Genomic DNA, 11,206 nt, shown 5'->3' on the forward strand with positions numbered 1-11,206 from the left:
TGGAATCTCAGGGCTTCCGAAGAATTGGATTACACCAGACAAGCTTCATGAAGACATTTTAGAGTTTCTTATTGGTAGTTGCCAAAAGTATTCACTCACCCATCCTAATAATTGAAATTGGGTGTTCCAATCACTTCCATGGCCACAAGTGTATAAAGCAAGCACCTAGGCATACAGACTGTTTCTACAAACATTTGTGAAAGAATGCGTCGTTCTCAGGAGGTCAGTGAATTCCAGCAATGTACTGTGAGATAGGATACCACCCGCGCAACAAGTCCAGTCAGGAAATTTTCTCGCTCCTAAATATTCCACAGTCAACTGCCAGGGTATTATAAAAAAGTGGAAGCAATTGGGAACAACAGCAATAGTGGTAGGCCACGTAATATGACGGAGCAGGGTCAGTGAATGCTGAGATGCATAGTGCACAGAGGTCGCCAACTTTATGCAGAGTCATTTGCTACAGACCTCCAAACTTGGCCGAGCAGCTGCATCCAAGCCATACATCAGCAAGTGCAATGCAAAGCGTCGGATGCAGTGGAGTAAAGCACACTGCCACTGGACTGTAGAGTAGTGCTGGGCGGTATGACCAAAAATGTATATCAAGGTATTTTTTCAATGGTTTCACGGTATATGAAGGTATTTTTTTTTCCATGCATAAATCAGGTTTTCACAGCATTTTCCACTGGTTGAGACAGGAATTACTAGCCCCTTTTAGATAGAAAAGGCTGCACTCTGCCGCCCTGTCTATCTAAAGGGGAGGTTTAATATTCCTTCTTTCCCAAAAAGCCGCCAGTGGCGTAGGCATAAACATGTGATGTGACGTGAGGCAGGAAGCTGGGCGTGAACAGTGACGTACAATATATGCATCGGAAGAAATGTGGCGACACTTGACAGATTTACTTAATTGTAGACCCGTGGCCCATATTCTCGCCTCCTCCGTCATGATGTTAAACCCCCGCTATTAAAGGAAGCGTGCAGCGGAGCGCCTCGCGTAAGCGTGCAGCGGAGCGCCTCGCGTAAGCGCGCACAAGCAACAGACAGCTAACAGGAAGCAGATCGAATTTTTCTTCAAAATAAATGCTTTACATTGCACCCCACTGGAGTTTATAACGGGATTCCTAGCGGGGGGCTTTTAATTTAAAAATAGCGATCGTTAGCAGCTAACAAGCGGACAGCTACAGAGACCGAGGAGAGCTAGCATCTCCCAGATCTCAGCGGCTTTCCAGTTGCTCATCTTGATATCCGTGAATGAGGTCATTAACTGCAATGTCTATCCTAGCCATCTTCACCGTAACATAACACCAGAGCACTACTGTTTACCCTCACCACGCCTCGCAGTTGTACCACGCCTGTTTGGAAGCACAACATGGAAAAGGGTCCTGTCTGAAACGGTGTCGTGCGCGCAGCGTAGCGTTCGGAATGTCACATGACTGTGCACCCAGGGTTTCCCCCAGTGTATTATAAGCCTGGTGGCCCGCCAGGCTTAAATTTCCCACTGCCAGGCCAAGCATTGTTTATTTATTTAAATGACGACATCTTATGGTCAATATGTGAACATATGGTGGGTCTGAGGTCAGGTGTCGTTTCATCACCTAACGCCCCAGTAACTACTGCTACTATCACTACACGCTAACTAGGCTACTTGTGACCATAACGGAATGTCACAAAGAAAAAGTCAAAAACACTGGACTTTTTCTTCCTAAGTCGGACGAACAAAGGCGGAGATGTTGAACCCACTGGTTCATCTGTTGACCAGGTGTGCAGCGGCGCGATGTTGGCTGAGCCAGGGGTCGATGACGCAGCTAGCATGGATGTAGCATGGACGTTAGCTCGTCATCCGCTGCAATGGCAATGCAGACTTCTCCGTGCCACGATGGGGAAACATAGAACCACCGGATTTAATCAAAATTTCTTTGTACAGCGGGTGACTGTACTTGACCAATTATGGTAAATTTTATGTTGTTTGTTTAGCAATACGTGAAAATATTAATTATTATTAACAATAATAAGTATACCAATTTCACAGTGGTTTAGCAGTAAAATGCTGCTATTAAATTCAGCATTGTATAAGCTCTGACAGTAGCTGTTCTAATAAAGTCAAAGTTTTTGTTTTAGGTATGATTTGCTGAATCTGTCGCAGCCACCGCCAGCGGGCAATGCTGGGACCCTCAGCCGGTGGTTGTTGTTGGTGGTTCTTCTTCTAACCGGAATCCAAAAGTTGCATTGCTGCCGTCTATGGGACTAGCACCTCAGTGCACTATAGCCTGCTATATACACCGGTGTCTTTAAGAATTTGAAAAACTGCGTTTTCCCCTCCTGCTTGACTCTACTTCTAAAATACGTTTCAGAGATATTAATTCCAAGCCAATTTCTTGCAATTCTCTGCATAGATCTTGTCTTTGGTGGTCATAGTTCCTACAAGAAATCAAAGCATTTTGTGCTGTCTCAGGTTCCTGACATGAACACAAGCCACAGAGCTTTTATTGAAGCTCCTTGCACTACTTATAGACAAGATGTACTTAACGGTCATGTTGGATCCACCATCGCACCATCATCAATATGGTAGAAAGCAGAGGCAAATGTAAACAATGCCACATTGTTTCAAATGTAAATATATGTCACTGATTATAATAAAGTATCTATTAAGAAATATCCAATAGTTAGCTTGCACTGTTTTCATGTTGTAGGCTTGTCAATCGCTGCAGCATTCAAGCCAGTGATTAATATGGAGCATGAAGCCATAATTGGTGGGTTTAAATGCCTTTACTGTCTCCTAAAGCACATAATTGCCCACCAATTACCTTTTAACACTGAATTAATACAAGGCAGTATGGAACCACTCTAAGCTCTTCTACGTCATCAATCTGTTACCTATAGGGCACTGCCACAGTCAGTTGCTGGCCTGTGTCGGCCCCCTGTGGGCTGCCCTTCCAACCTACCACTGGGCTTAGCAAGTTTTCTGGGGGAAACCCTGTACACCAGTGCACAAAGCAAGGTCCATAAAGACATGGATAAGAGAGTTTGATGTGGATGAACTTGACTGGCCTGCACTTTACTGAGTCCTGACCTCAACCCGATAGAACACCTTTGGGATGAATTAGAGCGGAGACTGAGAGCCAGGCCTTTCTGTCCAACATGAGTATGTGACCTCACAAATGCACTTCTGGAAGAATGGTCAAAAGTTCCCATAAACACACTCCTAGACATTGTGGAAAGCCTTCCAAGAAGAGTTGAAGCTGTTATGGCTGCAAAGGGTGGACCGACATCATGTCAAACCCTTTAGATTAAGAATGGGTTGTCAGTTAAGTATTTATGTGAGTCAAGGCAGGTGAGCGAATACATTTGGCAATATAGTGTACTTCTCCAGTTACTTCACTTGCTTAGCAGAATGCTGCAAATCTGTTTTGCTGTAAAGCTCCAGAAATGCTTTTTGGACTATGAAACTTCCCCTGACAAATACATTTGTACATAAGTACATTGAATTAGTACAGCACATAACCTGAATTTAGAATCAGCATCAGAAGAGAAGAATAATATTAGTGCAACCTTTTTTGCAAATTAGAGCCAAAATTTGTCTGCATGGAAATAAAGCCAAAAACCTGTATTTACCTTGCTCTTCTTCCTCCTCCTTCTCACTCGCTGATTGTTTCTTCACTGTAGCAACTGCTGCTTCATCCTCATCTTCCATTGATTCATCTTCCGAGCCGCCATCATCATCATCATCTTCCGCCTCTTCACCATCATCACTCTCTTCCGAACAGTTTCCAGAGTCTCCTGGTCTCCCATCCTCCTCCTCTTCTTCACTCATCTCCAACTCATCTTCGCTATCAGCAAACACCAGTATCTCCTCCTTCCTCTCCTCCAGCTTCTGTTTTTTTACTGGTGGAGGCTCTCTAACATTACTGGTCTCCGATTTGGCTCTAGCCTCTTTAAGAAAAGTGGACAAGTTATCCTCATCCTCACCCTCCTCTTGCTCCTCCTGGTCACCATCGTCACTTTCATCATCCTCATCACTGGAGCCACTAACATCACTGCCTTCCTCCTTTTCAGCAAAGACCACCTTCCTCCTCTTTCTCTGGGTGTTGGGGTCCCAGACTTGCTCCTCCTTCTCTCTAGTGAACACCAACACACGAAAGGTTTACACTCTGTTTCTGCAGTTTATATTAGTTTAGCAGTAGAACATTTGAATGCTTTGTATTTACATCATATAGTTAGGTACACAAAGTGACACCCACACTGAAACACTCAAGTTCCTCCCCTTAATCTCTCACATATACACTCAAAGGCCAGTTTATTGGGTACACCTCCCTCATACTGGGTAGGATGCCTCTTTATACCTACAACAGCATGAATCTTTGGTAGCAGGCATTCAAAAAGGGGCAGAAAACTGTCCTTAAAGCTTCCCCTCCAGGCTCCCTGGTAGCTCAGTTGGCAGAGCATGCACCTCATCTTTGAATCTGACCTGTAGCCCTTCCCTGTAGGTCATCCCACTCTCATTTAATTTCCTGTTATTTCTCTTCCTGTTGTAATTAAATTCATAACCCTGCTGCACTGGGCTGACAAGTCAGCATGTGTATGGTAAAGCTCCACAATGCTCTGTACTGTATTACTGTCCTGTAATCTGTATTCGAACAAAAGAAGTGATGAGAGGAGTTGTGAGGTGTCTCACCCGCTCTGCTCGTCGAAGTCTGCAGGGTCAAGGGTGGCAGAGCCACTGAACAGAGACACCTTACTGGCAGCCATCTTGGCATCTAGGGTGGCATGTGTATCAATGAGAGACTGGACCAGCTCTGTGGTTGGCCGCACTTCCTCCTGTTCCAGGGAGAGAAGAAAACACCTCACAACAACTACAAACAAACAATGTTTGTAATATGATTTCTATTCTAAGTCTTAGCATTTTAGTGTGACTGAACACAGTAATAAAAATAGGCTGTCAGACACTTAAACAAACAACACACACCTGCTGCTCTTTGACATGGCTAGCAGGAAGGTCAATATACACTGCGTCCTTGTCGTAGACAACCCCCCCGACCCCAGCCATGGGTGCATAAAGAAGACGTTCCTTCTCGTTCAGCGCTCTTTTCTTCTGAGTATCTGGCAGTGAACAGGGGTCTGGCAGGAAGTTTACGTCTGCAACCTGAAAGTCTCCTACACCTGCAGAGAGAAAAAACACAAAAAGGTATTATTGTAAATGTTCCCAGGAAACTTCTGTACTATGTGGAGCATTTCTGCTTAGACAGTCTGACATACAGTTCTAAAGTTTTTTGTATGTAACCAGCTCTATGATTACATACCTGGGATGTGAACCTGGCCTTTGTTTTTCAAATATGTCCCCCGTAGGTAGCCGTAGAGAGACACTGTCCGGTCACACTTGGGGTCTGTTCTCAGCCTCTCAGGGTCAGTCAAGTCCTCCATACTGATTGAAAGCAGGAAAGGAAAATGAGAAAATGTTGGAGTGAGTAGAAAGTAAAAATATGCAAACAATCGCAGATAAAAAGTATATTAATCAAACATGGCCCCTTCAAAAGAAAAAACAAAATGTCAGAACAGCACTGTGGTTGTTTGGTCTGGGATCTTCAAGGTTTACAATCCACTGCTCATGAAATGCTCATCCAATGAAGCAGGTCAGATGTGTCAAATGTCTTGCTAAACATATGGAGAGCTTACTAATGATGGCAGCTGGAACTTAAAATATTAATGATGGCTTCATTCTATGTAGTTGTGCTACTCAGTCATGACAGTTATCCTGATTACTTATGTTAAAAGTCACACCTGTGTTAAACAAATCAAATATCCATGTCAAGTTGTCTGCACAGTAGACAATAATAACCACTTAACTGATCTGGTTTATTTTCTGCCTTTTTTAAACTGCAACCAAATAATAAAGAATAAATAACAGAACAAACAAACAAACAGGTGTGTTAATTTAGGTAGGACTAAATATAATATGATAAAGAGAGAAATATTATGGAAATTGTTATATGGCTAAGTGCAATGTAAAATGGTAAAAAAGTATTACAGATGTCCTGGTCAGACATCTTGTTCTCCAGATGTAAGAAAATATGTTTGGAACAGACTCCATGTTTTTCCACTGTGAATTTCTGTCAAAATAATCACAATATGATTTTGCAGCCCTATCAAAATAAATATATTAATTTTTTTAATTATATCTAAATCGAGTCTCTTTTCAGCGAGTCACTTTTCAGGGAAGTTTTAAGGCTGTATTTATTTTTACATTTAAATAAAATATGAAAATCATATTACAACATTACATTTGTGCTTTTCAGCCCACTGGTTCTGATATCATACCCATTTGAACCCTTGTTTTGGTGCTGGTTCTTTAAGGCCCTGCCGCTGAAAGGCCCTGTCTGCTCTGACTAGTCAGCTCTTGCTGGCCAAAGCAGGCATCCCCCAGAACCATGACCTTTGTGGGGGTGTAGCTTAGGGCGGAATCTGTACAGATGTGACATTACAACCTTACCAAGTACTGACAGCTAGTTGGAAGGCACAGTTCCGAAATTTGGGCCATGTATGGATCATCTTCATGGATTGAGTGTTTTCATATTTTCACAGTATTTATGCAGCAGCTAGACCTAATTTAAATCAAACTGACAAATAAATCTCACTTTTCACAATAAGGGAGCTTTAAACTATAAGACTTCATATAGAAGTTTTTTTTTTCTTTTTATCAATGACACAGCATTGTTAGACTAGGTGAGACAGTCTGAGTTTAGCTACCTTTCAGGACCAAACAAGTCATTATGGGAAAAACTACCGCAATACTCATGACTCACCGGTCAACCAGGACATAAGGGTGGGAGGTCTGCCAAACCAGAGGACGAAACTTCATGACAGAGATGAAGCGGCCGAGGTTCTTCACTTCCTGAGTTTGATATTCACCGTACACCATTCCAGACAGATAGAACAGCTTGGCCCCCTGATAGTTTCAAACACAACATCCATATAAAAGGTTTAAAAAAAAAAAAAGCTGATTGCATGGTCATACTGTCACAATACTTACATGTTACAGTTAACGTACAAGACTCTTTATATGGGACAATGGGATTACATTATGTTTACCTGGTAGACCTCAGTCCAGAAGCGATGTTTAAGGTTTTTCTTGGTCTTCCTTAGTGTCTTGTTGTTCTTGAATGAATCCAAGTGAGTCAGCACACCCATGATACGAGGGAAGCCGTGTACCTGACAGATGTTGAGAAACTCAAAAGTCTCCATCTCAAAGCCAAAGCTGGCATCAATCAACATCAAAACCTGGGGGGAACAAAACCAATGTATTTAAGCCAACTTAATTTCATAATTAATATTTTTGTACCCCTCAACAGTGTATTCAAAAGTGAGTTATTTAGCTATAGTCCTGAAGCGAAGGAAGACTGAAGCTATACTTATCAGTCTGTCACTGTCACATCCAGGCTTGGAGAATGTCAATACTATAGCAATCATATCACAAAGTACACAGATACGTTTTATCATGTGATAATGCTTCATGTGATGAATGTACTACTTTACTGTGAATTGATAAACTCACCAGGTCAGCCACTTTTGCAAGGTCGATCATTGTATTAATGTCATTGTTGCACTCCATGAAAGTGAGACGCCGCTTCTTGCCTGAAAGGAACAAAAAGTGGTCGTTAATTCAACACCAAATATAATGAAACATTATGGTTAAAGGCCTAGTAGTGTACTGATCACCATGAAAAGATCAATTATCACCTGATGTATTAGTAAGCTTGAGCCCCTTTCTTCTCTAAATGCTCTATTTTTGTGGCGGCTCATGACATTATTCTAGAAACAAACGGGAAGTGTCTGGTAATCTGTAAATGTACTGAAGTACATGACGGACAACAGAAATTCTGCTCTTCCATCTCTATCCTCTCATTCCCTGTCTGATCTCAACTGTCACATCTGCATAGAATCGTAACATTTCAGGGGATTCACTCCAATAATTTCACTCCTGACCCATGTAGTGTTATTATGCTTGCTTGGCTATTAAAAATATATTAAAACTATTTTTTTTTTAACATCATGGTATCATCATCATTTTTTTTATTGTTGCCAGTGTAACTTTGCTTGCCAAATTGTTTGTGAAAAACTGCATCAACTGATCTACAAAAGCTGTGAACACTTACTACACAAATATCACAACAGCGGCACTTGACAGAGGTAAAGGATTACTTCTTCATTTACTTCTTCAATGAAGGAAGAAGTCAGTGGCCAAACTTACCAGAGACAATGGTGACAGGTCCACATATGTTTCCCAGCTTCTGTCGGGTGAAATTTTTGATCAGGCAGCGGATCAGGGTACTTTTTCCCACTTTAGGGGGCCCGACAACAACAATAACAACTGGAGGGGGTTCCAAAGGAGTCCGATCTACAAGGGGGATGTGATGCTTTTTGGCCTTTATGTCCTGAGCCCTAAAGAAACAAATACAAGAGGAGTAGTTTCATACAGGTTGGGTCATTATCACATTTTATTAGGCTAGTATACTGGACTTTATTTAGAGGTTAGGGTTATTCCTACTTAACATTAATTAATTAATAGAATTATGTCAAATTGGTGTCTCTTGAAAGTGAGCATATAGGCCAGCATAATTTACATTATATATTGGATGCTGCAAGAGACTAAAGCCTGTCTGACAGGTGTAAAGCAATTTCACACAAGAGCCATCAGGGTTCTGGGCACAAAGCAGATTCAACAAACTCTTAGCCTAACACTAAAGTTGATTAATTGTGAGTGAGTATGTTACACTCAATCAGCTAACTGAGTATATTAAGCTCATGTGTGGAGAATGAAAAAAGCCATCATCAATGACGCTCATAGACAATGATTCACCACGGCAACACATTATTATTTATTTTTTCTTTTATTGGATGTGTGACGAGTGTGTATATAGCCTACGTGTACGCCTTTAACTGTTCTATGTATTTTATGTGTACTTATCATCTGTAAGGGCAGCTACTACTATGCACTACGCACTCAGGATTTGCCGTCAGGGCACCATCCCTCTGGAACAGTCTACCCTCTTCCGTCAGATTAGCTGAATCACTAAGTGTCTTCAAAAAACTTCTCAAAACCCATCTCTAATGTCTTGCATTCCCTACAAATGAACTGTAATTACTCTTTGCACATATCTGTACATCTATGTTTATTTTATCCTATCTATTTTATTGTGTTTACTTTCATGTTTGTTTTTAATCATATTTTTAATTATGTTTTATGTTTACTGACAAATTTGACAATTATAACAAATTTCCCCTAGGGGACAATAAAGAATACTCTATTCTAAAAGGCAGGGCCTCAGTTTTTTATATAATGCAGAAAACTATGCTTGGGGTAATTTACAATTATTAAAGTGTAGGTAGTGACTATTAAATATCCTGCCTCTGTTACATAACCAGTGTTAATTATCACATCTGAGGAATCTTTGCAAAAGATGTGCCTTCATGAAATATCAATATACAAAATGTTTCACTCCCTTATATTGGTTTCAGCATCAGACTAACCTGTGGAAGGTCTTGGCCATGCGTACAGCGGACTGAACCGCAAACGCTTTGGGATTGCGTTTCCGTTCATCATCTTCTGTGGAGCCTCCCTGCCTCTTCAGTTTCTTCTTCTCAACCTTTGGCCCGCTGTGCTTCTGCTGATGTCGCTTTTGTTCCTTCACTTTTCTGTCCATCCTGTCGACTACAGCACAAAAACTGTGGGTAGACCCCAAGTAAAAATACAGTTACTGGGACTTTCCAGCACTGAACTGTGCTAGCATGGAAGAGCTTCATATCACATTCAAAACTAAAGTTAGTGACCTTCCACACCTGGTTGTCAGTGTCAGTGCAGAGAGATAATTGAAATGATGGTGGTGTTTGGACGATTTCAAAAACCCGGAAAATACAACACCTAAAAGTGTTATAGGGATTTAATTTGCCTAAACACTTTAAAATAGTGTCAAAATCAAAAAAAAATTCAGGTTGTACTGGCTGGTTTTGAATCATTTCCTCAGAGGGTAGTCTATTCTTAAGCCACTCAATAAATTAATACACTTACACAATAAATCAGTTACACACAGAATAAAATCAATGACACACAACTGATGTAGAGACAGTAAAGGAATATTCTACTCTATTCTATTCTGCACAACAGTATACACAGTCGCATCCTAACACACTCTTTTCTTTATAATGTACTCACAGTAGTAATTGCCAATACTTAATCAATGCAATCCACACATTCCAGGAACAAACAGGGAAGTAGAGTAGAGAAATAAGTATTTTTGACTGGCATGTTACAGCCAGGCCTTTGGTTTCACTAAAACACAAGCGGTTTAATGTCCACTTTAGCATTCAATTTGCTGTACTGTACTCTAAATAGCTCATTTAAAAAGAAAGAACGATGATCAGATATGTATTTCAGCTAAGCAGTGAGGGGCCATAAAGAAACAAGCTAGAGACTGTTTACAACATCATGTTTGTGTCTCTGCCTGGATGAATTGAAGCTAGCTAGCACATTACGGTTCCCTCATGACAGCTAGCTTACACACGTGTTAAATATTCTCAAAAACACAAAGTACGAGTCGTAATACCTGAAATTAACTCACTTCTAGTCTGGTCCCAGTCAGAGCCCGTTTTCTTCAGGACTCACGTGTGTATCATGACCTCCGGCCAGGAAGAGTTACGGAGGGGTCACTTCGTAAGGGAGACGAGTGGAAACAACATTCTATGATACGGTTCCGCAAGAGTATGAGGCTAAGGCACTCTACTGACTACAAACCCTGTACAGTGTCGCTTTCTGCCTGTCGAGTGGTGAAAAAGTCATTAAGTTTCTCCGGTGGAACGAAAATAGTTGAGAGTAGAGTGCAGCACACTAGTCACACTAATAATTATTTGAGCCCGAGCAGGTCTCGACCTTTTGTCGCAAATGCTCTTCTTCTTCTTCTTCTTCTTCTTCTTCTTCTTCTTCTTCTTCTTCTTCTTCTTCTTCTTCTGGATCTTCTTCTTCTTCTTCTGGAATTCCGCCAGTACACGATTTTGAATATAGGGCCCAGTTTTTCAAAAAAGTGAGGTACACAGAGAAAGTGAAAATATACAATACTAAAAATTCACCAAATACAACACAAGATCAATGATTGTTGAAATTTTGACTGATTTAGATAAATAAATCACTCTTCAGCATTGGTCTTGTGTTGTCATGTCATTG

The 11,206-nt window shown here is 41.1% G+C and overlaps 1 protein-coding gene across 5 annotated transcripts in view; it reads right to left on the minus strand.

Moving 5' to 3' along the window:
- The window catches only part of bms1 (BMS1 ribosome biogenesis factor), a 25,134-nt gene extending 14,181 nt beyond the window's left edge, over positions 1-10,953 (minus strand). For 2 of the 5 annotated variants that reach the window (XM_037081792.1, XM_037081788.1), the window contains exons 1-10: positions 10,608-10,953; positions 9,520-9,714; positions 8,240-8,430; positions 7,544-7,623; positions 7,081-7,269; positions 6,795-6,937; positions 5,295-5,416; positions 4,961-5,154; positions 4,670-4,812; positions 3,610-4,112 (exon numbers count right to left, since the gene is read on the minus strand). In XM_037081792.1, coding sequence (XP_036937687.1) covers positions 3,610-4,112; positions 4,670-4,812; positions 4,961-5,154; positions 5,295-5,416; positions 6,795-6,937; positions 7,081-7,269; positions 7,544-7,623; positions 8,240-8,430; positions 9,520-9,692 — 1,738 coding nt within the window. In that variant the 5' untranslated portion in view covers positions 9,693-9,714; positions 10,608-10,953. Of the gene's footprint in view, positions 1-3,609; positions 4,113-4,669; positions 4,813-4,960; positions 5,155-5,294; positions 5,417-6,794; positions 6,938-7,080; positions 7,270-7,543; positions 7,624-8,239; positions 8,431-9,519; positions 9,715-10,592 lie in introns of all 5 variants that reach the window. The other 3 variants (XM_037081789.1, XM_037081791.1, XM_037081790.1) reach the window with 3 other exon arrangements.
- Between the last annotated feature and the right edge of the window lie 253 nt (positions 10,954-11,206).

The sequence above is a fragment of the Acanthopagrus latus genome, chromosome 20, assembly GCF_904848185.1.
Source record: "Acanthopagrus latus isolate v.2019 chromosome 20, fAcaLat1.1, whole genome shotgun sequence".
Classification (NCBI taxonomy): Eukaryota; Metazoa; Chordata; class Actinopteri; order Spariformes; family Sparidae; genus Acanthopagrus; species Acanthopagrus latus.